The sequence below is a fragment of the Branchiostoma lanceolatum genome, chromosome 16 (assembly GCF_035083965.1).
Source record: "Branchiostoma lanceolatum isolate klBraLanc5 chromosome 16, klBraLanc5.hap2, whole genome shotgun sequence".
Classification (NCBI taxonomy): Eukaryota; Metazoa; Chordata; class Leptocardii; order Amphioxiformes; family Branchiostomatidae; genus Branchiostoma; species Branchiostoma lanceolatum.
The window spans coordinates 497501-525277 of NC_089737.1; the positions used below are offsets into that span (position 1 = coordinate 497501).

The window sequence follows — 27777 nt, forward strand, 5'->3', positions numbered from 1 at the left end:
ATCTATCTATCAACCAATCTATCTATCTATCTATCTATCTATCTATCTTCAATGTATATCTATCTATCTGTCTATACCTATATCTATCTATATTTTTCTATATCTATATATCTAAAGCAGGTCATTGCGTGCGTCTTCAGTCGACATTTCAGCCAAAGGCTTCCTCGGGACTCGGGAGTATGCTGACCCATCCATCCTTTCCGACTCCGAAAATGGATTCGTGACTCGTGACTTGCCGAGAACGTTTAGTACATGTATTTTGGCGGAGCCCGGAAGTCGATACACCCCACCGTACTTTACGGTACTGACTGTTTCGTGTTGGACGTACAGCAAAAGTTGACAGACTCACCTGGGTAGCCTGGAGTGTGCTGACCCTGAAGAACAACTCCTTCCCGCCGATACACAATAACACCAGGGCTGTGATCACAGCAAGTCTCGCCCGGTGATGTACAGAACCTTTCAACAAATTTGAACAAATGTAATTTGATTTAACACTCCACCGATATATCCATATAAACGTGACGGTACATAACGGGAGTTTTTATGAAATTAGAAAAAGTACCATATCGTTACCATCCGTTCAACTCAACTTTTTAGGCAGCATCTTTAACAGAAAACAGTCGGCTCTGACTCTCATGTTTTATGCTAATGCGCAAAATAGGCTTAAGCCTATGTCTTACCTATATTTAATCGTCGACGAACGTTCGGAGGATGTATCGGATTTGGATTCAACGCGTTTTGTGCATCTACCGGATCCATGTCCCGTGAGTTTGGTAGGCACAGAGGATTTGGACGATCTCTGTTCAGAGGGTTTAGAAGGCTGTGCGGGTTGATGTCATTTCCATGTTCCGGTTCATCCGAGGAAATGTCACTGCACTGCAATTATGTCATGTAAGACTGCAGGTCTTTTAAAACGTTCTGAAAAACAGATAACATAATGGGGCAATGGTTTTTACACATGTAGGACGGAATATAGTTTCATAGTACTCAGCCTAGCGGTTGATTGGCTATTGGAGTATCGGATTACGTATACCCAAAAGTAACATTCAATTTCCACCACTGTCTTTTTAACCAGATTGTGTGTGTCGGCACGAGGATGAGAAAATAACAGAAATGTTAAGGGTTTTTATCTGCAACCATGATTGTCCACATACTTTTAGAGGACATAAATACCATTGTCAGAACGATGGTTGGCGAGAGAAATGAGTCGATTTAACATGCAATACCATGGGCAGACAATGTGAAGACCCATTTTCTAGGTAGATAAAGCTATTGACTTCTGATGCAAAATGAGACCAAAAGGCTTAAGAATTTTTGACTGTTAATTCTACGTATTCTTTCTGAGCCTTGTTGCCCATATATGTGTTTCGATGAGTCTTTGGGCGGGGGGGGCTTATGGGTAACACAGTTATAACGTTGAATACCTTGAAAATAATTCTGAATGGAATAATGATATAGCAGAAACAACATTGTCTCTCTATTTTCACCTGTTTAATTGTCGAACCCATGTCTACATCACAGTGCAGGTTTGTCCATAAAGTAACATTTTGTCTAAAATATGGAAAACGAATTTTTGACATTCAGAAATCGGATATCTTGTCAAAAGGAAGATATATGTCTTGGGCCAATACCTTGGATGATCTGGTGACGCTGTATCTGCTCGCACAGTAATTATTATGTCATGGTCTTCAGAAAGATGTCATGTAACATGAACATAGTATTGAAAAAAAAATGTTTCAGAAGATGGTATTAATATCTAAAGTGCTTTGCCGTTTTAGCTCTAAATAGATAATAAACAGTTTCTAAACATATTTAAGCAAAGCTTTAAAGTGAAAAACCTGTACTCACAGTGATATTTCTATGGAAGCGGATCGCTAAATGTGATGTTGTGAATCGGTCTGAGCTGCACAAACAATTTGAGACAAGTCGCGGTTCCTGGAAATGTGTGGGTGTGAACAACCATGTTAAAGCTATTGTTATCAACATTCCTTTCTTCTGGGGTAAGAAAACGTCACATGAATCTACATTACAAATACATCTTGATTGTGATTTGAGATTCAAGAATTAACATGAAAATGTGGTTACAACAAATGAATAACATTTAACAAATGGATAACATTTATCATAAAACAATAACTTCTCGAAAAGATCTTTCAAAAAATTATCCACCGCATGTTTCGTTGCCTTAAGCTTGCCCACCCGTCTTGCTTTTCGCAGACAAATTATAGTCTAGACATTCAGAGGAATAAAATTACCGTCGCTGCACTCTTACTTTAGCCCCGAGGCCGCTATATGCAGTCCTGTAATATATAAAGCTTTGCAAAGTCTGCAATTTGAAGTAAGCAGTCAAAACGCTGCTTTTGTGGTGCATTTTTAAAAACGGTTATAGAGATTATAGATTTTTGACCAAAAATAAAATGAATTCGCCAAAAAATGTCAATTCAAAATATAATCATAGGCTCACATAATCCTAGATGTATTACTATAATGTACAATCCAAGGAGAGCCTTTTTTCTAAAAATGGGTGTGGCCTTTTAACGCCTGAGGATGTAATCATGACGTCATACTAATTTGCATAAATTATCAACTTGCTATAAGGTACTACCTGAAAAAATATTAAGCTTGAGGAAGATTTATAACTTTTTTTTTTCAATAACATCCCAAAACTCCTCAGCCACCCTTCAGCTGTACCTTAATGTTTGTCAATTTCATGACATGTTACTGTTTTTATCGATTATCTTACCCCGTCGGCTGACAAAATAGAAAAAGGTGTTGTGAAATATTACCCCAGTAAGCGACATGCTTAGACTAGTGATATGCGATATAGGAGATTCATTTTTCACAACCAGTAATCCTTACCTGCTAACGTTTCGGTGTTTGTCAGACACCTTCTTCAGAGCTACTGACTGGAGTACTGCTTCTCGTCGCTATAAGTAGCCGATGTAGGTGGCGCTTTTGCGGTGAGAACACTGTCCCAAACTTGGCTAAGTTCGTATCCCCCCTCGTTCCGGTTCATCACTGGTGTTGAATTCCTTAGCCACGTTTGGGACAGTGTTCTCACCGCAAAAGCGTCACCTACATTTGATTTGATTTGATTTATTCGCACCTATTAAAATCATTTTATATTACATAATAGAACAAGAAAATATACGTGCTGGGGGAAGAAAATAAGCCATAGTGGCTAATACAAGGTCTCCCCCCATCTAAATTAACAAAAATAACATAAATCTAACAATTCATAACAGAATTATAGTAGTAAATTATAACAATGACAAATCAGACAATGATAATAGTAACAGAATACTGACAAAATATTAATTGGTTGCATATTAAGATTAAACATCAAATCATAGCTAAGCTCGATACCAAAATGATAGAGATTAGAGAGTCAATCGCAGTTAACAAAATAACAATAATATAACAATTCATAACATAATTGTAGTAATAAATGATAACAATATCACATCAAATCATACGATAATAATACATCGGCTACTTATAGCGGCGAGAAGCAGTACTCGAGTCAGAAGCTCTGAAGAAGGTGTTTGACAGACATCGATACGTCAGCAGGTGAGGATTACTGGTTGTGAAAAAAAGAATCTCCTATATCCTATATTCTACCAATCTGATGAAATTATTTTCGGAAACTAGTGATAAGCCATCACAGATTGAGGAAGCTGGTACAATAAAATCGCCCAGTAGGTTCTAAATCAGCTGACGCAAACTACCAGCCTTCAGTTTGCTACTGACAGTCGCGCGTGGTTTTTAGTTGAGTGAAGGCCTAGCTAGGACATAGAACAAGATAATTTATTCGTCAAGACACTTTTGAATTGAGGGAGTTCCACAGTTGGGTGGCTCTGTGGAAAAAGGCTTTCTGAGTTCCTTCACTTTTAGGGATTTGCATAGAGAGATTATTTCCGTTTCTTAGGGGGTATCTAGAATCAACGGATGATGACCTGGTAGATGGCAGAAGACCTTGTAAGTGAGGTGAACAGCGTCCGTTCAACAGTTTGTAGTCACTGTGTGAAACTTGCGGCGAAAGACGAGCGACGGAAGAGATAGCTGTAAGTAGACTGTGCGGCGAGAGGGGTACGGAATTCCACGGTGACCACTTAGGATTCTGGCCGTGCGGTATTGAACAGATGCCACCAGTTTTTCGCCCCGCTTTATGAGGCCTGACCCTACAATGTCGGCGTATTCTAAGACCGGTCTAGTCATGATCTTGTACAGCCTGAGCAGTGTGTCCTTAGGCACCTTTTTTTAAAAGGGTGCAGAGCATGCCAGCAGTCCGTCTTGCCTTGTTAGTCGTAGCTTCGACGTGCAGGGACCATGTGAGTTTTTGGTGATAGTCATTTCCAGGTGCTTGTGACTATAGACGATCTGTAGCGTAGTACCAGCCAGCACGACTGGTGAGATCGTTTGTGGGAGGGAGCGGGTAGTAAGGTACATGACTTTGCATTTGTCCCCGTTGGCCTCGAGTTTCCATAGTAGTAGCCAGTCGGATACAGTCGCCAGATGTCTGTTTAGAGAGTCTAATACAATTTTGACGGAACGGTGAGCTGTTGAGAGTGAGTGTCGTCTGCAAACATGTTCGCGTCACATGCTGTGCAACTGGAGGCAAGATCATTAATGTACAGGATTAATAAAGTAGGACCTTGATTTCTGAGCTTCATCAACTTTTCTGAGTGCACTGTTCTTGAATATCTAAGTATTGGTTTCAAGGGATGGATTACAGAGATCAAAATGAATTTTTGACTGAAAGTAAGCTAGTAAGAAATTACAATTGACAAGGAATGCAACCAGCAACACATTGCAAAAATGGCCGAAGACTTCCATCTATGATCGCCTGTTTTACAAAGACACAACGGAGAGTTAGCATATCTAGATCTATTCACCCAAACAGGACTATGACAAACACGTGAAGTAGACGGACAGTATGCAGACCACCATGGCGGTACTTTGGTGTTGTTGTAGTGTTCCTAGTCATTGGGAGCTTGGAGCTGTATTATAACCCGCTCCATCATGTATAATTTACAGTTGCATCAGAATAACTACCAAGACTTACCAAGTATAAGGCGTCGTGCAAAACGTACATTTTTTGTAAAATGCAGGACAATGTGGGGATAAAATTGTATTTCTAACGTCCGCGTTACAACTCGATAGGCAAAATGATAGGGCATTCTTGACCGCAAAAGTTTTTTTTCACTAATCTTAGCTCATTTTCTATGTTAAAGCGAATCAATCCTGTGTAACTATTGCCTTGTATATGAAGGAAAGTGGACTCATTCCTTACACTGAGCTAACTTGAATCATCTCTGAGTAGAACATCTGGAGCCACATAACCAACTTCTGCTACCTTGGCCAAAGTTATGTTTTCTCAAACGTTTGTCTATCCGTCTGTCAACGTAATAGCTCGAGAATGACTGGGTGAATTGTCTTGGTATTATTAAAAGAAATACATAACGACAACAACGGTGGGGCTGCATATAGGTTATTTAAAACTATATATAATGAAGAAAAATATCTAAGTAATGCAAATATGAGGGACAGGAATGCAGTCACAAGACTAAGAATCAGCTGCCACAAACTACATATTGAAACGGGAAGACATACCCGCACTCCTCTAGAACAACGATTATGTAAAAATTGTACTTTGAATAGAATAGAAGACGAATGTCATTTTGTAGTAGAATGTAGATTATATACCAAAGAAAGAAATGAACCGTATAAGCTTGTAGAAAACCTATTTCCCTACTTCACACATTTAAGTACTGTACAAAAATTCATATTCCTAATGCGACTAGACAAACCTTCCATTGAAAAACACGTCTGTTCTTTTATTTGTACTATGACAGGAAAGCGAGGAGAAGTAGAATTTATGTAATGATATTTATATTCTTTTGTATCCGTTAACTGTACTTGTTATTTTGTTTTGTTGCGACCTGTACTTAGCCAAGTGTGGTAGAAATGTGCATAAAGGTCTTCGTTCATTATTTTGTATGTGGGTAGATCTTGGCACTTTGAAATTGATAAATTTTGCTTTCTTAGCGGCTTTCTTAGTAATGCAGCGGAACTTCCGGTTTTGACATTTTGTGCTCTGTGCCGTCGGTAGATAGTTCTTGTGGTTGGAAAGAAGTGACATAAGTCTGGGCCCTCGAGCATCTTTCTTCGGAAGGAGGAAGCGATACAAAAGCTTCATGAAGAAAAAAGTCTGCAGCATATGTGATTTGGAAATAGAAGATAATGCATCCATATATGTCATGCTATCAAGACACTCATTGCATATCATTTGCATTTTAATGAGCCACTTTTTTTCACTTTCAAGCACGGCCCATACGTGGCACCGTCGGGCACCCTGCGGTTGCTGGGCTATTTCTGGGCCCGGCCGGGAACCTTAAATTGAACACGGGACCTGGTAACAAATAGACGCCGTGAGCTAACCACACACAAAACAAAGTCCTTAGTGCTTTCAAACTCTTACTGTTCTGGTAAACATTTCTAGGTGACGCTTTTGATCCATAAAAATGGAGCATCCATCACAGCAGACAATGGAAATTCTTGAAAGAGTAGCTGTCAACTTTTCACTTTTGATCCATGAATAGGTGCTAAAGCAAAATAAATCTCTTTCATTTATGACAAAAGCTGTTCAGTGCGTGTTTGTTACCTTCCAGAGACGCGTCATCAAGAATAGTATTCCATTAACCAATTCCCACGCAAGCGAATGAGCTGTCCTTGGTGCTGAACACTGTTTCAACACACAGATAAGTACACACACAGACGCACACACACACACGCACGCACGAACGCACACACACACACAGACGTACACACGCACGCACAAACACAGACATACACACACACATACACACACATACACACACACGCACACGCACGCACGCACAAACACACACACACGCACACAGCTTGACAAAGACTAGGAGCTGATCAGTCGACAATTTTTGTGTTAACACAGATGACCTTTCAAGTGATTGAAATCCCATACTTGCAGCATTAGCCAGTTAAGTAAATGTCATAATCTTTAGACATAATCTATGTAAATCCGGGCTTAATTTGCATCATTGACCAGGAAATTTGTTTATTAAAATTTACGACAGATGTGGAAGGGGTGAGAGAACAGGCATGATGCCTTTTCTAGCCCCCACAGAAATATTTACATCAGGTATAACAAACATTTAAACCTATACAATTATACAATTACATAATAGGCGTCTTTGCTTAGATTCGTAGTCTTTCATACCGTTAATCGGGTAAGGCAAATGATCGACGGATATAATCTATGAATGCGAACTTCATTTCCATTCATTCTTGTTCGGAATTTCGCTTAGACTAGACACGTCTTCATCATCATCATCATGTCGGGACTGGAGATTTTGACCCCTTCTAAAGATACGCCGGGAGATTCAATATGAATATGTTACGAGACCTCTGAGTTAACGGAGCTGAGACGTTTGTGTTCCAGAATCGTGTTTTTAGAGCACGGAGTGTGAGTAGTTTTGAACAAAGACTACTGCAAGAAAAAGTGCGTAGCCCTACTTGACGATATTACGTAATACATATGGATAATCATATGTGATATAGATAAACATACGCGCGTTGAATGTTTGTAATAAAACATGCATCTAAATGGCTCTTTTATGACTCTGTCCTACATTACTAAGCCGGCTGACAGTAAAGACGACCACTCTGTCCTACTTTTACTAAGCCGATGAACAGTCAAGACTATTACTTTGCCCTACTTTACTAATGACATAGTAATGCTCACGGGTATCCTTATCGTCGCCAGGGCAAGGCTCGTGCCGTTCATTTAAACCACCAATTCTCGCAAGGCTTACTGGCATTTGAGCAATAGGTAACATACTCTACATTAGTCCTTTCATCAGTATTACTTAAAAGGAAACTGTTTTTTTCAATAATGAAGTGGGTTAGGCGTAAGTAGATGCAAACTGGCGAACTAAAGAAGTCCGTTATCTTTTTAAAGGAAACAACATTGGGCAGACATTAGGTGTGACCGACTGATTGGTTTTCAGGTCAAACGAAGACATAAAATAAATCAATAATAAGAGATTGGTCATGTCATTGATATATGATAGATATTATATAGTGAGAACTGGTGTCAGCAACACGTCTAGAGACCGATGAGAATTGTTGGTGATGGGGAGTATATGCCCGGAGAAATGTGTTGGCCAAGAAGAAACATTGAAAAGAAAAATACAGTATTCCAATTCGTTTCAAAGAAATATATCTACAATCATAATAGATGCTTACAGTTTATAAACTGCATATTGTCACGTAAATAGATTTCGAAAAACATATTTCCGTGTTTGGCAAGCGATCAAATGTAGTTTTCGGGCAGGTTGTCTGTTCCTAAAACAGTAAGTTCTTGTACTTTTTGTTTTTTTAGTTCAATATTGTATTATATTGATATTATTGACAAACCTTACTGCTAACGATTTAGAAAATGACAACCGATTGTTTAGTTCTTGTTAAATATGGCCTATATATGGAGATGGTTGGCTGGCCATTATCAGCTAGCTCTGTTAAACACTCATACAGACAGATCAGTCAATGGACATAGAACTAGGTTAATGGGTCTCAGAACTGATGATGTTAACAGTCTATTTAAGATCCTTCACGGGTAAAACTGCGGCACTGATCCTTGTGCGGTTCAGTACGACGCTACACGTACCCGATCATCCTCATCCCTGACGACCTTAGAAGATGAGCACCTTGTTCAATTGTACGAAGAACATAACAAGTAGTGACAGCTCGCTGGAGGAGGTTTCGAACGCTTCATGTTCGGAAGCCGTTGTGGGGACGGGCAAGATGCCCGAAACACTGCAGATACCACTGTCATGGGACAACTACGTGCCACCAACCATCTTTGCTGTCATCTTTCTGGTCGGGATGTCCGGCAATTCCCTTGTGATCTATGTGGTGGCGTTCTTCCGCAAGATGCGAACCGTTACCAACTTTTATCTGTGCAACTTGGCCGTGACAGACATGGCCTTTTTGCTCTGCTGTGTCCCTTTTACTGCCGCACAGTACGCCATGCCTTCCTGGATCTTCGGAGTACACATGTGCAGGATGGTCAACTACATGATGCAGGTAAACCCCTTCCGTCAAATTGGGTTTCAGAAAAGCTACATAGCTTGATATGAAATGCGTTTAATATTCAACGCTGCTTGTAAGAGAAAAATACCACGACCGACGATTTTAGAAACTTCCCATCAAAATAAATATTATCAAAAAGCACTTACTCGTTCGTACTGCTATAAGTTTAGAATATACTCAGTGATATAAAGTAGGTGACGTAGTAGCAGCTATGATAGAAATTGTTTAGATATTTACATAGTTGGCCTCCCACATTACTTCAGGTGACTGTTCAGGCTACCTGTCTGACGCTGGCTGCGGTGAGTGTTGACCGGTACTGCGCTATCGTGCACCCCGTGACTTCCCTCATCTTCCGTCGGAAGCGCGTAGCCGTCACTGGAAGCGTTTTCATATGGATCGGTGAGCGAATTGAGTCGAAGTATTGCCAAAAGAATGTTAGAATACATTTTCACCCACCAATAAAATGTGTTTATCGGTAGAGCAGGAAAATATCCAGCGTTGACCCATTTAGAATTATATTTGAAAATTTATGACTAACTTTGATCTCGTTCTATATGATTTATCATTCATTGAGCTGTCAGGTCAAATTGAAAGCAAATAATGGGTCATATATCTTAATGATAAATAGAACAATCTCAAACTGACAATACATCTCAATTTGTTATCATCAGAAGTGACGGATTTCAAGCAGGGGTTCTAGGTCACAATTGCGCCGGTGCCCGTCGGGGATGTAGCCCCGGCCGGGCTCTGACGTCCGGGGGGCACCGACTGTCGTGGTCACAATTAAAAGTTTCCTTCACGCTGCCCTGCAGGGGGCCCGGGGTGCTCCGGCAGGCACTCGGTGGCATTTTTGTAAAATTTTGTCAGCTTCATTGGTCGGTCTCCGGTAGGTACCCGAAAGTTGCTCTGACGGTGTCTTGTAGTGACCCCTGTGGGGTCCGACAAGGTACCGCGTGCTTTTCACATCCAGGTGGGGCAGTTGTAGGGTCCCTGCCGAATGCCCCACGAACGGCGGTCGGGCATCAGGCAGGCTCCTGGTGGGCACTCGTCATATCTCGGGGGTATATAATACTGCACTGGAGCTCAAAAAGAAACACGATATACGAAGTTTACGCCTTAGTTCTGCTCACCTGATCTGTAACGTCACACACTTGACCCGGTCTTAAGAAGTACACACACTTGCCCTGTGCACTTGGTTTGTTTCAAAACATAACAATAGTTAATTCTATACTCTTTGGCGATGACACCAACCAAGTCCTTGCACCAACATATCCATTTCCCACAAAAACTTTGATTCTTTTATACAACTGGCCAAGGACATTATATAATGTCATTGAACTGTCTAACCAAGATATGTGGAAAGTACATGTCTTGAAGCAAATAAGTTCCAAACAAAGTCTACAAAGCCTTATTTTCTGAAGTAAAAATCAAAGTTATGATATCATTAAGGCCAAAATGTTCCTAATAGACAAGACCAACGTTTTGGGGGTGATAATAGATGAAAAATTAAACTCGAAAGCCCAATCTCTGCTATAAGTAAAAAAACAATTGCTTAAATAATTGATGTCATTGTGAAAATACATCATCCGTCAAAAGATTCTCACAACTATACAATATGCAACAGTCTTATATACTTACTGTAACATTGTTTGGGGATGCGCCTACCGTACAATTCTACATCTTCTTATAACTCTCCAAAAGAAATTCACAAGGATATAGCAACTGCTTCTGACATTCGCTGAGACAAAATACTAGATATCCACGATATAAATAGATAGACAATCACATTTTTCTGGCGTTTGAAAGTGCCATTAAAACCCATCATAGCCCACTGTTGTAGTAAGGAAAGGAAAGGAACATGTAGTATTCACATGTTCAGTTATAATCTAATTTTAATCTATACTATTAATTATTTGATTATCCTTATCTGTAGTTATCGTATTCTATGTATAATTTTGCTTTATTATTTATAATTCATAATCAAGTTTGAGAAGTATAGACCAGTAGGGCCAGGTATATGCAAGGACATTATATATAATGTCCTTGGTACAAGCTATACACGCTTTTTCCACCTCCTAAACCTGTTTTATCTATTGTTTATCGTATCATGTATTATAGATTTTCTTGTTGTGCAAATCAATAAAAAAGCAAACAAACAAACAAACAAGCAAACAGACAAATAATTACTTGTCCCGGTGGACTGCCGGCACCCGTAGGGGTACCTCGCGGTGTTCTCACGTTGAGGTCACGGCGACGTTTTGTCCGCGGGGCCCGGGTAGAATTTAAGTCAGAACTAAATTTGTGTCGGGTCCCCGCCGGGCCCAAAAAAAGCCCGGTAGCCGCAGGGTGCCCCACGGGGTCACGTAGGGGTCACGCCAGAAAGTGCCAAAAGAAGGCCCGGGAACTACCCGGCAGGGCCCCTTTTTTCCTATTGTGACCTAAGCATGCTGCTGCTGTGCGAAACATGTCAGATCGCTCGGTATTTATCCGCTCTCAATATATTCAAGAACGGATTTGTTTCGTCGTTTAGCATGGTATGCCTGTGAAACTGAAAGTGTGGCATTATCATTTATGATGGAAAGTTAGCCTTGTGGCTAGGGTTACTTACTGAGAACCTAGAGGTACTGAGTTTTAATCCCCGACAGGTCCTGATGGTGTGCTCTTGGAAAAGGCACTTGATTTAAATATCCCCCCTCGACACAGGTGTTTGTGAATAAGTGCCTAACTTTTGCGAGGAGTGACCCTTTGGATAGAAGAACTTTATTGCGCGGCAATTGTAGCTGGTACAATGTATGGCAACTAACGTACATGAGAATTGAACTATTGCTAATTGTTGACAGATATAGAGTACTAATCTAGTCTATGACTAACAGCAAAATAGTCTATAGAATAATGTACATGCTAACGCTCTAGCATACAATATGATAGAATGTTGAATCAAGGTTTCTGTTGTAATGAGATCTACACCTGAAGCACGTTAAAGAATCCACTATGATCACCGAAAAAGTAGGGGTTAACCCCAGTGTGAGTGGATCAATTAAATCTGTCCCAAAATGCAGCTTGAGCTGTTCAGCACAAACCTAGTGTATTTACAGAGTATGCCTGAGGTGGTTTACGATGTATTCAAGACAAAGAAACAAAGAAAACTGATCGTTCCGCATCGGCAATGGCAAATGTTTTTCAGCTTTATAAAAACATTTCTATCTCTCTTCGAAAAGTCTATAATCCATAACCTAGCCAAAAACACTACGACCGCTTACATTATCAGGGAAGCCATTTGATTGAAGATCAGTTACATTCAACACGAAGTAGTGACTTAGTATCGAATTACAGGCATAATCACACTAAGCAGGGGCAAATTTACAGTATAAACAGATAAAGCAAAGAAGGGCAGGAAGAAAACAAAACAAAACAAATTCTGTATGATACTTGGTACTTATACCATTGGGTCATAATGGTGCAAATGATAACTTTAACAATGCCAAGAATGAACAACAATTGTCTTCTTTTAAAATGTCATTTTTGCTTTCTTCGTTGACAAAGGCTCACATGAAGTAAATGTCCACAATGTGAGCAGGCCTAAACATGCACCACACTAGTACTCTTTGCAAGCTCCGAAGAGAACGACCTTTCCGTCTATTTTACAGACAAACCTTTCACGATGAAGGTAATGAGGTCACCGTCACGATTGAGCCGATGGGAAACGGGATTGGCCAGTAAGATGTAAACTGTGACTATGCATGGATGAAATATAAGTGCCTCGACCCTTTCGCTCCATGCTCGATAGGCCACGAAGCCTAAAATCACTTCTGGGAAATGTTGACCTAAATTTCTCTCCAGATAAGATAGCAGCGATTGAACAGTCACTCCTGGGGGGCCGATGTACAGGGTCTGACGTTCATCAAATGTCAATGTAGTATGATGGATAAACCTCATCATCACTTGACAATTGTTATCAGCAAAAACACAGCTTACACAATGTGGCATGAACAGAAATCTAACAACAAAATTAGATTCTGATCAGCGTGATCCTTTTGAGCCATAGTATAAGTAATTAGTACTACAGTATATGTAGGAATACATACATACATATGTACGTAATTTATATACACATATATATCTGTGTGCGTGCGTGCTTGCGTGCATGTGCGTACGTGCTTGCGTTCGTGTGTGCGTGCGTGCGTGTGTGCGTGTGTGTGTGTGTGTGTGTGTGTGTAGACTTTTTCTAACGAACTTAGCAGGCTCTAAAAATCGTACTTTTCTTTACAGGTGGGTGGGAATAAACGAGTAGAAATAGAACCAATATGTCATCGCAATTTTAGCAACAATATAAAGCTCCAAAAGATAGCCCAAAAGAGCCTTTACTTTTTCGTGTTTTCGTTAATGACTTGATGAATGATTTTTCCCCTGATGCTAATCTTTTCGTTGATGACACGTCACTTATGGAAATATTTACAGCTTGACTTGTCACAGCAAATAGATTGTTCTGACCACGGGCTGTTTTGTTTTTAATACATTAAGACACAAGTAATGACACCTAGCACGATAGGGATTAAGGTCTACCATCCGTCAGTAGCGTTAAGCGGAGTTCAGCTGACAGAGGCTAAATCTCATCAGCACCTGGGCATACTTTACCCATCTTATTAGGGCAGGATTTATTACATTCAGCACGAGAAGGATAAAAGTCTACTAGTGTTAAAGGAATTCAGTTGAATCCCAAAAGAACCTGGGATTACTACACCTTACGGCTTATTATTTTTAATCCATCACATGGATGCAATATATTGTTTTCTCCTATGTTTCTTCTCCTCCGGTCAATTCTTCAAATTGATTCATCTGTCATTTTTTGGCCAAATGACCTGAAATTTGGCACAAAGGTAGAGTGGGCAAATGCCCCCGGACTTATTTTTTCATTTTTTTCGATATGGGGCTTCAAAATTATTTTATTGAGTTTTTTGCCATTTTCAGACCAAATCTGTATATTTGGGCCTCCTGTAGTCTATAGTTACAGCTGAGCTGAATGACCTGAAATTTGCTATAGGGTACATAAAACAAATGCTCAAAGTAGTTCGTATTTTTGGCATACACTACTTCAAAATATGATTTTTTGGTGGGATTAGGGAGAGATACTGGGCTGTTTTCCTCTTATGACAATATATGGTGTTGCCATATATGGTCACATCTTTATTCCTATATGGTCAAGTGGACTAATTCGGTCAGCCAATGAGAGAGCACCTTACGAACATCATGCATATTCAAAACTGGATCTTATTGGTTGAAATTTTCAATTCAATCAGGGGCACTAACTCTTACATGTGCAGGGCAGGATGTGGTTAAAACAACCTCACTGCCCCCTGACTCCTGTCCTTGTGTTGTAAAAATTTGGTCATACTGAAGATGTGATCAATTGAGAAGGTTCAAAATTTACGCCTGCATTATAAAACTTTTCTTGTGGTGCTTCTATCATAAATGTTATGCTCTCTATTCCTCTCTGTATATAAATATCAATGTCTTGTTTACTTGTTTTTGCTAAGAGAACACCAAGAGTACACAAAGGCTCATCTCCCTACAAATGGTTGTGTATGTTTTTGTTAGCAATTTTTTTGTAGTTGTGGTATCACTGGTACTGTATGTGTAACAGTATGAAATAAGCATCAGAAATATTTAGTGTGTCCAGCAGAAATTTGTGAAAACTTTGCACAACTTGCAGTTGACTTGAGTTGGTTCCAAAGAACTGTCCGCTGCGTAATGCAAAATTTTATGGACTACCAGATGGCGGAAATTCTTCCGCAGAAGAAATATTTCGCAAGGTTGTAGTTGATTACATTCTAAAATTTGCATGATACTTGTTGGTCCATTCGCCGCTGGAAGAGTCCATCATTGTATGCAGGGAACATTTGTTAAAATACAATTCTGGACTTGGGTGATCATGAAAAAGTCAATTTTTATTGGATGTGGGGAGGGAAATGGATGAATTATGTCGCATTTGCTCTCGCAAATATTGCCTTTCTAGTTAATGATGTTCCTTTGAGCAGGCACACCCCAGTTTAAGTCTCAACTCGCATCTGCACACCCTCAAGTCCAGTGACCGTCCTTCTACAAAATACTTCTGAAGCAAAAAACTATATTGGAATGAAGGATTTCACTCTACCTATAACAGCAACTGAGTTTCAGTTTCTCCGACCTCTTCAATTCCAGTATTCTGTAGGGGAAAAGGTATTTCTAAATGCAAAAAATGATGCTCAAAAGTCGTCCTTTTTACGTGAAATTATGCCTATTACATATTTCAGACACAGAAATGACTGATACCGCGGGAAAAAAAACTCTAATGTTTATTCAAGCCAATTATAAAGAAAATCCTAATAATGAGATTTCCCCCAGAACACGACGCACAAAGTATACCAACACCGTCAACAGAACGCAACAGATGAATTTCTACGCGGAAGATTATCCTAAAATAAAGATCGATCCAAAAATCAATTTTTACCAAACATTACGCGTGAGCTCAAACCTTGAACACTTTAATCGCTATTTTCCCGCACACTTTCGCAGACCCATGTCGCGAAAGAATTGGTGTGTACACCGTTATCATAACTAGCGCGGTAACTACGTGGCAATAAAACCCATTTGTGTCCAGAAAAGAATGTCAAAACACTTTTTTTTTCGCTGAAGAAAATGGGAAGTATTTCATATACAGCAATGATCATGCCCCTGTTTGAGTACGCCAGTGGTAAAGCCTGCCAAATAAAGAATCTAGCCTACATCAGTCCGTCCAAATTTCGTCTAAACGCGACTACGGTCGGCTGATTGAAGATAAAACATAGCCTTATCCAGTTCTGGAAAATATTTAAAAGTCTAGCACCTCAGCAGTACTATCTGTTTGAAACTCTGTTCCGTACAACTTTCGTGCCACACACATCCTTTTTAAGTCTATGAAGAATATAGAAAAATCAATTCTTATTCTATTTCTTGGAATGTCAAAAACTCTTCTACCATCAATACTTATATATGTTAAAAGAGCTGGACTACTAAATGTAACAGACTAATAAAAAATTCCCCGATGGCCCTAAATAACCCGTAGTTCTAACTAGACTTCGAAGTAGACTATTGCTGTAACCCATTGAACCACTATCTATCTCGACAACATTGTACAGAGGATCCTTCCTGTGAGTGCGGTTATCAAAATGAAACAACAGAACGTTGTCAGTGATTTGGAACTTTTCATTAGGGAAAAATGCATGCCTTTTATCCTTGTGTAACATTTCACACCCGCGCATTATGTTCGTCGCCACTCTGAACTCCTCACCATTATACGTTATTAATATTCAGCAGTCAGATTCTCAATATCGCCCATTAATTGTACCGGTAGGCTTGTGTAGACCATATATCATCAGCTATGTCATTTCTGCCACTTTATTTTCCAACTTTAATCCCTTTGTTTTCCTGTTTATGTTTACAGATTAGATAATCATTTTTCCTTTCATGCTTTGTAAAACGGGAACTCTCGGCGCACCATCGCAAGTCGCTAGAGAGTGGTCAGGTTTGAATGAATAGATTTCGACCACATCCATCTAAAGAACATACTTTAAAAAATGTTACAAGTGACAAACGCTGTGAGACGTTTTTGTTAATGTATCTTCTGATTCTGTGCTACACTAGACAGTGTAACGTTACCCTAAGTTGGTCAGAACTTGGTGATGAATTTAATTAAACAGAAAGAATTGAATGATATTTCAGCTTTTTTAAAGTAAAATTGTGATTGTACAATGTATGTAACGTTGGGTAACATAAATTCGGGATTTTTCCGATAATGGTTGACTGAAATCAATCTTGCAGAACAATAAACCATCCTTTTTTTCTATTATTCTGTCAGTATCATGTACTATCTTTGCACTAATCATATATATGGTAGATTTTGTCTCTAGTCGTGCTGATACCATAATATTTCAACTTGAAACTACCGTCCGCCGCACGCACAATGGCGGTGTTGTCGGACAGGGGTGAACATTAATTCGGGAGAGAAGATTCGTCTTGAATATCTTACCGCTAGTTACATTTTATACAGCAGCTATTCGTTCCATCCTTGGCTTGAGGAGAGTGCTATGGATATAGACGTGTCCAAGTAAAAAAAACACACGAAAAAACGGCCGTACCGCACGCATCAGGCCTCCGGGAACAACCCGTGTGTTGAGTCGGTAGAACGTCACTCAAAGTTCACCCCCACCGTCATGGAAATTTGTACATTATTCATCGGGGCGTTAGCTGGATGCCGTAGAAATGGTAATACTACTATGTCCATGTGTTTCTGCTTGTGCTAAGAGCAAAATTTGAGGAAAATATCGCCATCAGTCCACTATCACACGCAACATTTAGACAAAAAAGTGTTCCTGACAAACCTTTGTCGTCTGCTTGACAACAGGATTCTGGGTAATGATATGGCGGCGGGAAAATACACGTGCCGTAGGTTGTAGCAACAAAGAGGGGTTTTGATGATTGATCACACTTAGAGTCCAATTGCAGGTCAGCAATTTTAAGAAAATAAGTTGTCTTGTAAATGATTGTGTTTAGCAGGAAGCGGATGTGACATTTGTCTTATAAACCAGCCGACAACGATGTAGTGTGTTTCTCCCACGAAGCCCTCAGACTGTTCCAATAAGGGACGGAGAGTTTTTGTCCTCGTCGCCTTCTAATGCATGCTTATCGAAGCTTTTCAGACAGTGTTCTGAATACGTTAGTCTGTCAAGTTTGCATTTCTAGTGGTATTACTGATGTTGCATCTAGCACATATCCCTAAATACTCCGTTTTCGAAAAATCCCGAATTTAAGTACCCCACGAATTTATGTTACCCAACGTTACTTATCGTCTAACGTGAGGAGGGCTGGATGCACTAAAAGCGGCGGCCCGACTAACAAAATAGTTACGAAAAAACGACACCACCAACATGAAGCAAACGTTGTCGTAAAACAACCTCGACATCCCTGTATAACTTTCCTTTATGATAACGTTAGTCGTGATTGATTGATGGTTAATAGACGGTACTAATCATATGATAGACAGTAACAAATATTTGGAACGTTCTCTTGTCTCCAATCTTCACGGCGCGAAAAAAAAACTAGTCAGGCGACAGCGATGTATATGTTGTTTCCCTACGGTCTGTTTTTTTCTCAACTAACATTTAGAGACCCATATCTGTGGTTTTCTGAAGCTTTATGCCTTATGTACATGATGGCTGACTTGTTGGTGCAGTTAGTCTATTCAGCGGCACGGAAAGCCGCTAGGCAGATTAACGTGACCGCATTGATTCGGCGCTCTTGTTGAAAGATTCTCTTTTCAAAAAATAAGAAAGAACTAGATAGGCAACATTATTTGAGAAAATGCAGGATTTCTCTACTATTGATAAAGGAAGTATGGAAAAATGATGTTTTGCATTATGCAAAGAAGGTCCTCATTGGCATGACACACATGCCATTATATTCACTATTCCTAAAGCTAACTAGACCATGTAACATTCGCCAGCAAATACATTATGGTTACCTTCACATGTTGTAAGCCTTACAAACTACTGCTCTGTTCATTCTTTAACTCAAACACATTGAATATATGGTGAGCAGCCCCCTCTAAAGCTTGTTGCTACATTATGTAATCAAACACCACGATGTTTACCAGTAACCATGGTGAGAGCCGTCTGGTTCAGGTCGTTGACCCTATCTGTGGGGAGAAGAAGACTAAGATGCGTGTTGCTACATTATGTAATGGAACACCACGATGTTTACCAGTAACCATGGTGTCAGCCGTCTGGTTCAGGGCGTTGACCCTATTTGTGCGGAGAAGAGGAAGAAGAGGAAGAAGAGGAAGAGGAAACGAGCAAAAACAATATGGTTACCCTTCTGTGAAGGTAACCATAACTATGTCTCGAATAGAAAATCCCTACCATTGGCCCAAAAAAAACATACGACTTTTCTGCTTGGATGATGCTTGACTTAGCTTATTTACCCTTCTAATCAGTATAGTCAGTGGCGTACTTATGCATAATAAGATCAGTAAAAACTCCGTGTAATGTAAGGGCCCGAGTTATCTTAGCCCCCCCCCCCCCCCCCCATTTTAGTCATGAACTTGCGATTATAGATTCGTGGATTTATTGTTATCACTCAATGTGAAGAATGTAACATTTGTCTGCAGTGTCCTTCCTGATGGCCATCCCGGACCTCATGCACTACCGCCTGGTGGAGCTGAACTGGGAACCTTACGGGTGGCAGACGGTCTGCCGCCCGGTCTGGCCGTCCAAGGCCTACGAGAAAGGATACATGATCTACAACGTCCTATCCACCTACTTCATCCCCTTTGTTATCTGCCTGATCAGCTGTGTGCCCATCATCTACCGACTCTGGCATCGCTTCGATAACGTCACCGTCCCGCAGATCAATGTAGACAAGGTGCGGCGTCTCTTCTAACGTCTTCTGCTAACTAAGGCTAAGGCTGACTTGCTTATATGGATGACATCTGCGAGCGCATCACGCCCCCCCCCCCCCCGAGTTACAGATCGTGACTTTATTGACACGTGTCTTTACAGATACGTGACGTCAGCAATTGGTCAAACGTGCCAGGAAGTTTATAACGCCCACTGTCTCTATTTAGTGATGGCTGGAGTGCCCTGATGTATATGGCCTCCTTTATACCTCTCATAAAGTAGTCCTGTTCAGTGTCCAGTATTTTGACTTTGCGTTCAAGGAATCTAGTTTTTAATGAGCGTTTTGTCCACCAATGTAGAATTATTCGCGAGTCCCTAGTCTAGTGGTTCCCTGGCACAAAGAGAAGTGCGGCGTTGTCTACCACATTCCGTGTCCGTGTGGATAAAGTCACGTGTCTGTAACTCTCGTGAGTTCACGTTCCGAAGAGATTATTGATCCTGAAGACAGTGGTCGTTTAGAATTTGATCCGTGAGTACTTAAGTGTTGGAAGAAAGTTTAGTATTGTTCTATGGTTACTACAAACACAGATGCGCTTCCATGATAATATAGTAAATCGTTAAAAAAAGTTTAAAATGAGAAAATGCATGTCTTAAATAACAAAAGCTCTGAAAACGCGCACCGGGGCTAATATCGTAGAATGCCATTTTTCCTACCTAAACACGTTCTGAATTTGTCATAAACTTGCCCGTTATGCAAAATTCAGTTGTAGTCCTGAACGAATTCTTTTAGAGTAAAAGAAGATGTGAAAAAAGAAAAAAATAAAGAATTTACTGCAATACCATGCTCTGTAAGTTCAGTCAGGTGTACACCATTCCTGACCACTTATACATTTCACAATAAAGGCAACTTTTTGGCCTAGTTTCTTTTTTCGGACGCTCGCATGAAATGTAGGTTACCCATAAGATGTCATCCATATAATTAAACCAGTATGCCTTATGTTGCTATATTACTATTGATTTAACCATTCGTAGTTAAGAACGTATTTCAGAATGCAAGGAGGAAATCATGCAATTAGCATACACGACGATTTATTTCCTGTACTTTCGTGTTATCTACATGCACCTTCCACACAAGAGATAAAAACACAAGCTAGCATGGGCAGTTAGAGATTTTGGAAAATGAGTCAATTTACATGCGTCACATTATGTCAAGAGATTATATCCATGTTTACTTTTTACATCTACGTGTACGTGTATTTAAAGATAAGCCCATAACGTGTGAAACCCTGATAAGATAAAAGCCATAATCTGGCTTGTTTGATTTATAGACCAAGAAAAGTACCCTGATGGTGATTGGTGTGGTCGTCCTCTTCACCCTGTGCTGGCTCCCCAACCACGTGATCAACCTGTGGTGGCACAGCAGCTCCAATAAAAAGCTAACGGCCGCTCTTTACTACAGCAAGGTAAATGTTACCGTAGTGTTTACTACAGCAAGGTAAATGTTACCGTCGTATTTACTACAGCAAGGTAAATGCTACCGTAGTGTTTACTACAGCAAGGTAAATGTTACCGTAGGATTTACTACAGCATGGTAAGTGTTACCGTAGTATTTACTACAGCAAGGTAAATGTTACCGTTGTATTTACCACAGCAAGGTAAATGTTACCGTAGTATTTACTACAGCAAGGTAAATGTTACCGTAGTGTTTACTACAGCAAGGTAAATGTTACCGTAGTGTTTACTACAGCAAGGTAAATGTTACCGTAGTGTTTACTACAGCAAGGTAAATGTTACCGTTGTATTTACCACAGCAAGGTAAATGTTACCGTAGTGTTTACTACAGCAAGGTAAATGTTACCGTAGTGTTTACTACAGCAAGGTAACTAGGTAAATGTTACCGTAGTATTTACTACAGCATGGTAAATGTTACCGTAGTATTTACCACAGCAAGGTAAATGTTACCGTAGTATTTACTACAGCAAGGTAAATGTTACCGTAGTATTTACTACAGCAAGTTAAATATTACCGTAGTATTTAATACAGCAAGGTAAATGTTACCGTAGTATTTACTACAGCAAGGTAAATGTTACCGTAGTGTTTACTAAAGCAAAGTAAATGCTACCGTAGCGTTTACTAAAGCAAGGTAAATGTTACCGTAGTATTTACTACAGCAAAGTAAATGTTACCGTTGTATTTACAACAGCAAGGTAAATGTTACCGTAGTGTTTACTACAGCAAGGTAAATGTTACCGCAGTATTTACTACAGCAAGGTAAATGTTACCGTAGTGTTTACTACAGCAAGGTAAATGTTACCGTAGTATTTACTACAGCAAAGTAAATGTTACCGTAGTATTTAATACAGCAAAGTAAATGTTACCGTTGTATTTACAACAGCAAGGTAAATGTCACCGTAGTGTTTACTACAGCAAGGTAAATGTTACCGCAGTATTTACTACAGCAAGGTAAATGTTACCGTAGTGTTTACTACAGCAAGGTAAATGTTACCGTTGTATTTACAACAGAAAGGTAAATGTTACCGTAGTGTTTACTACAGCAAGGTAAATGTTACCGTAGTGTTTACTACAGCAAGGTAAATGTAACCGTAGTGTTTATTACAGCAAGGTAAATGTTACCGTAGTGTTTACTACAGCAAGGTAAATGTTACCGTAGTGTTTACTACAGCAAGGTAAATGTTACCGTAGTGTTTACTACAGCAAGGTAAATGTTACCGTAGTGTTTACTACAGCAAGGTAAATGTAACCGTAGTGTTTATTACAGCAAGGTAAATGTAACCGTAGTGTTTATTAAAGCAAGGTAAATGTAACCGTAGTGTTTATTACAGCAAGGTAAATGTAACCGTAGTGTTTATTAAAGCAAGGTAAATGTTACCGTAGTGTTTACTACAGCAAGGTAAATGTTACCGTAGTGTTTACTACAGCAAGGTAAATGTTACCGTAGTGTTTACTACAGCAAGGTAAATGTTACCGTAGTATTTACTACAGCAAAGTAAATGTTACCGTAGTGTTTACTACAGCAAGGTAAATCTTACCGTTGTATTTAAAACAGCAAGGTAAATGTTACCGTAGTGTTTACTACAGCAAGGTAAATGTTACCGCAGTATTTACTACAGCAAGGTAAATGTTACCGTAGTGTTTACTACAGCAAGGTAAATGTTACCGTTGTATTTACTACAGCAAGGTAAATGTTACCGTTGTATTTACAACAGCAAGGTAAATGTTACCGTAGTGTTTTCTACAGCAAGGAAAATGTTACCGTAGTGTTTACTACAGCAAGGTAAATGTAACCGTAGTGTTTATTACAGCAAGGTAAATGTAACCGTAGTGTTTATTACAGCAAGGTAAATGTTACCGTAGTGTTTACTACAGCAAGGTAAATGTTACCGTTGTATTTACTACAGCAAAGTAAATGTTACCATAGTGTTTACTACAGCAAGGTAAATGTTACCGTAGTATTTACTACAGCAAGGTAAATGTTACCGTAGTGTTTACTACAGCAAGGTAAATGTTACCGTAGTATTTACCACAGCAAGGTAAATGTTACCGTAGTATTTACTACAGCAAGGTAAATGTTACCGTAGTATTTACTACAGCAAGGTAAATATTACCGTAGTATTTAATACAGCAAGGTAAATGTTACCGTAGTATTTACTACAGCAAGGTAAATGTTACCGTAGTGTTTACTAAAGCAAAGTAAATGCTACCGTAGTGTTTACTAAAGCAAGGTAAATGTTACCGTAGTATTTACTACAGCAAAGTAAATGTTACCGTTGTATTTACAACAGCAAGGTAAATGTTACCGTAGTGTTTACTACAGCAAGGTAAATGTTACCGCAGTATTTACTACAGCAAGGTAAATGTTACCGTAGTATTTACTACAGCAAGGTAAATGTTACCGTTGTATTTACAACAGCAAGGTAAATGTTACCGTAGTGTTTACTACAGCAAGGTAAATGTTACCGTAGTGTTTACTACAGCAAGGTAAATGTAACCGCAGTGTTTATTACAGCAAGGTAAATGTTACCGTAGTGTTTACTACAGCAAGGTAAATGTTACCGTAGTGTTTACTACAGCAAGGTAAATGTTACCGTAGTGTTTACTACAGCAAGGTAAATGTAACCGTAGTGTTTATTACAGCAAGGTAAATGTAACCGTAGTGTTTATTACAGCAAGGTAAATGTTACCGTAGTGTTTACTACAGCAAGGTAAATGTTACCGTAGTGTTTACTACAGCAAGGTACATGTTACCGTAGTGTTTACTACAGCAAGGTAAATGTTACCGTAGTATTTACTACAGCAAAGTAAATGTTACCGTAGTATTTACTACAGCAAGGTAAATGTTACCGTAGTGTTTACTACCCCAAGGTAAATGTTACCGAAGTATTTACTACAGCAAGGTAAATGTTACCGTAGTGTTTACTACAACAAGGTAAATGTTACCGTAGTATTTACTACAGCAAAGTAAATGTTACCGTAGTATTTACTACAGCAAGGTAAATGTTACCGTAGTGTTTACTACAGCAAGGTAAATGTTACCGAAGTATTTACTACAGCAAGGTAAATGTTACCGTAGTGTTTACTACAACAAGGTAAATGTTACCGTTGTATTTACTACAGCAAGGTAAATGTTACCGTTGTATTTACAACAGCAAGGTAAATGTTACCGTAGTGTTTACTACAGCAAGGAAAACGTTACCGTAGTGTTTACTACAGCAAGGTAAATGTAACCGTAGTGTTTATTACAGCAAGGTAAATGTTACCGTAGTGTTTACTACAGCAAGGTAAATGTTACCGTAGTGTTTACTACAGCAAGGTAAATGTTACCGTAGTGTTTACTACAGCAAGGTAAATGTAACCGTAGTGTTTATTACAGCAAGGTAAATGTAACCGTAGTGTTTATTACAGCAAGGTAAATGTTACCGTAGTGTTTACTACAGCAAGGTAAATGTTACCGTAGTGTTTACTACAGCAAGGTACATGTTACCGTAGTGTTTACTACAGCAAGGTAAATGTTACCGTAGTATTTACTACAGCAAAGTAAATGTTACCGTAGTATTTACTACAGCAAGGTAAATGTTACCGTAGTGTTTACTACAGCAAGGTAAATGTTACCGAAGTATTTACTACAGCAAGGTAAATGTTACCGTAGTGTTTACTACAACAAGGTAAATGTTACCGTAGTATTTACTACAGCAAAGTAAATGTTACCGTAGTATTTACTACAGCAAGGTAAATGTTACCGTAGTGTTTACTACAGCAAGGTAAATGTTACCGAAGTATTTACTACAGCAAGGTTAATGTAACCGTTGTATTTACTACAGCAAGGTAAATGTTACCGTTGTATTTACAACAGCAAGGTAAATGTTACCGTAGTGTTTACTACAACAAGGTAAATGTTACCGTAGTATTTACTACAGCAAAGTAAATGTTACCGTAGTATTTACTACAGCAAGGTAAATGTTACCGTAGTGTTTACTACAGCAAGGTAAATGTTACCGAAGTATTTACTACAGCAAGGTAAATGTTACCGTAGTGTTTACTACAACAAGGTAAATGTTACCGTTGTATTTACTACAGCAAGGTAAATGTTACCGTTGTATTTACAACAGCAAGGTAAATGTTACCGTAGTGTTTACTACAGCAAGGAAAACGTTACCGTAGTGTTTACTACAGCAAGGTAAATGTAACCGTAGTGTTTATTACAGCAAGGTAAATGTTACCGTAGTGTTTACTACAGCAAGGTAAATGTTACCGTAGTGTTTACTACAGCAAGGTAAATGTTACCGTAGTGTTTACTACAGCAAGGTAAATGTAACCGTAGTGTTTATTACAGCAAGGTAAATGTAACCGTAGTGTTTATTACAGCAAGGTAAATGTTACCGTAGTGTTTACTACAGCAAGGTAAATGTTACCGTAGTGTTTACTACAGCAAGGTACATGTTACCGTAGTGTTTACTACAGCAAGGTAAATGTTACCGTAGTATTTACTACAGCAAAGTAAATGTTACCGTAGTATTTACTACAGCAAGGTAAATGTTACCGTAGTGTTTACTACAGCAAGGTAAATGTTACCGAAGTATTTACTACAGCAAGGTAAATGTTACCGTAGTGTTTACTACAACAAGGTAAATGTTACCGTAGTATTTACTACAGCAAAGTAAATGTTACCGTAGTATTTACTACAGCAAGGTAAATGTTACCGTAGTGTTTACTACAGCAAGGTAAATGTTACCGAAGTATTTACTACAGCAAGGTTAATGTAACCGTTGTATTTACTACAGCAAGGTAAATGTTACCGTAGTGTTTACTACAGCAAGGTAAATGTTACCGTAGTGTTTACTACAGCAAGGTAAATGTTACCGTAGTATTTACTACAGCAAAGTAAATGTTACCGTAGTACTTACTACAGGAAGGTAATTTTTTAGTATTTAATATGAAAAGCTGTAAAGGTATGTCCCACCTAACTAGCATATTTTATGTTTATTTTGGAATCTAAAACGTTATTTAAAAACTATTAATTCATGTATTGCCATGGTAGTTGATGAAAAAAACAAATTAATCCAGGTCTCTTGGCAGTTTTTCCTTGTGACGAAGTAGAAATTCTGCTCCTAATATTTTTATAGTTTTGAACATGCGATATTCACACTGATTGAGTTGCAAGTAGCATATTGGCTCGGAAACTGAACTAACCAAAATAACCCAGAAATGAAAAACTGGATTGTTTTTAGATTTAAAGGGCCATTGAATATGATAGCTAGACCGATAGAAACAAATCGATATGAATTTTCTTATTTAGAAACTTGTTTTACAGCAAAATTACATAAAAACCATTTAAGTGGTATGTACGTAGATTGTCGACTTTCAATACTTTTGACTCAATGCTCTTAATTGATAAAACATGTTCTGATAGCTATTCTAAAGCTTAATTGCTTGCAGTCTGCGTCACAATGCAAGGGGAATAAGGGTAGATAAAGAGTGTATATAAATTATTCTTTTTGCAGTATTACTAAATACTGGCTTGGTCATTGAGAACACATTGAAATACCTAAATGGTTAATAAACGGGACTTGATATTTGTGAAATGTGCACTTTAAGTAAAATGAAGTATTTCAAGCCATGTTTTATGTCATGAAATAATTTCCACAGTTAATTGGCAGATGATTTTTGTTTATTTCTACTAATAAGTGAATGTTTAACAACTAGTTAATTTCCTTTTCTGAATCTTTTTTCTAGTTTGTGGGGATTTGCCTGAGCTATGCTAACTCCGCCATGAATCCATTCGTCTACGCTATCGTGGGCGACAGTTTCCGGGATTGCATCAAGCAGACGTTCTCCAAGAACGATCACCAGCAGCTATCTGCTAGGACCAGCCGAACGTGTGCGAAGAAAACGCCTCCCGTAAATTCCCGGATTCCTATCCGTAATCTGTCGGGGTTGTCACGTTCAACAAAAGTCCAGCTTCATGGAACCGCGGCCGTGTCAAAGGAAACTGGAGCACAACTGAAAAAAATTACATTCCGTGAATCTTCAGTGTAACACCAGCTTGCAATCGTTTAGCAGTGGAAATGTCCAATTTGGGCAATGTGCCCAAAAACTGCATTTAAAACACTCAAGCAAGTGATCTATTCAACAGACGTTTCGGTGACCATCTGTCACCTACATCAATGCAATTCTGACTGGTTCACATTACACTGCAGCACAGGTGTCGCTGCTTATAGATGCGTTACCAAACGCAAAGTATATCCATATTTACAGTCACATGGAACGGCATCATAATGCGGTCCCAAACGTACAGAAGTATAACATATACACAACTAATGAGTCAAAAAATGCAACGATTACCATCTATTTCTTCAGAATGCGGTACCAAACAAGACTGAATCTATCCCCCCCCCACCTCATCACTCAAACTCAAAGGATTTTCAAGAAACACAACATTGCCTCAGCAGTCAATACCAAAACCGCGCTAAGAACCTACTAGTGAATCCCAATACAAAGGCAAACTACAAGCTCAGTAAAGACAGACTGTGTATACAATATACCCTGTATGATTTGCAACAACGTGGTATACATAGGGGAGACAGGGAGAACATTTGGCTGCAGACTGGAGGAACAAGGGAAAGGGGATGAGAGCACCAAGGTGGGAAGGTACACCGGACCACAGAAGAAAAAAACCGAGATAAGAAGGAAGAGAACTTAAACAAATCAGTAGTGACAG

The 27777-nt window shown here is 39.2% G+C and overlaps 1 protein-coding gene across 1 annotated transcript; it reads left to right on the top strand.

Moving 5' to 3' along the window:
• The first annotated feature begins 8739 nt into the window (after positions 1 to 8739).
• LOC136422131 (G-protein coupled receptor 54-like) lies at positions 8740 to 27759 on the top strand. The gene is made up of 6 exons (XM_066409779.1): positions 8740 to 9126; positions 9396 to 9531; positions 19313 to 19566; positions 20870 to 21004; positions 26793 to 26937; positions 27635 to 27759. Exons 1-6 carry the CDS (start codon positions 8740 to 8742, stop codon positions 27757 to 27759), a joined length of 1182 nt encoding a protein of 393 aa, XP_066265876.1.
• Positions 27760 to 27777: the final 18 nt, after the last annotated feature.

Bases quoted from the DNA above. Each gene is read 5' to 3' on its own strand.
- LOC136422131 (XM_066409779.1), top strand. From the start codon at position 8,740: ATGAGCACCTTGTTCAATTGTACGAAGAACATAACAAGTAGTGACAGC. The intron at 21,005-26,792 runs GTAAATGTTACC...TCTTTTTTCTAG, and splicing joins CCGCTCTTTACTACAGCAAG to TTTGTGGGGATTTGCCTGAG. The intron at 26,938-27,634 runs GTGCGAAGAAAA...TGGTATACATAG, and splicing joins TGCTAGGACCAGCCGAACGT to GGGAGACAGGGAGAACATTT.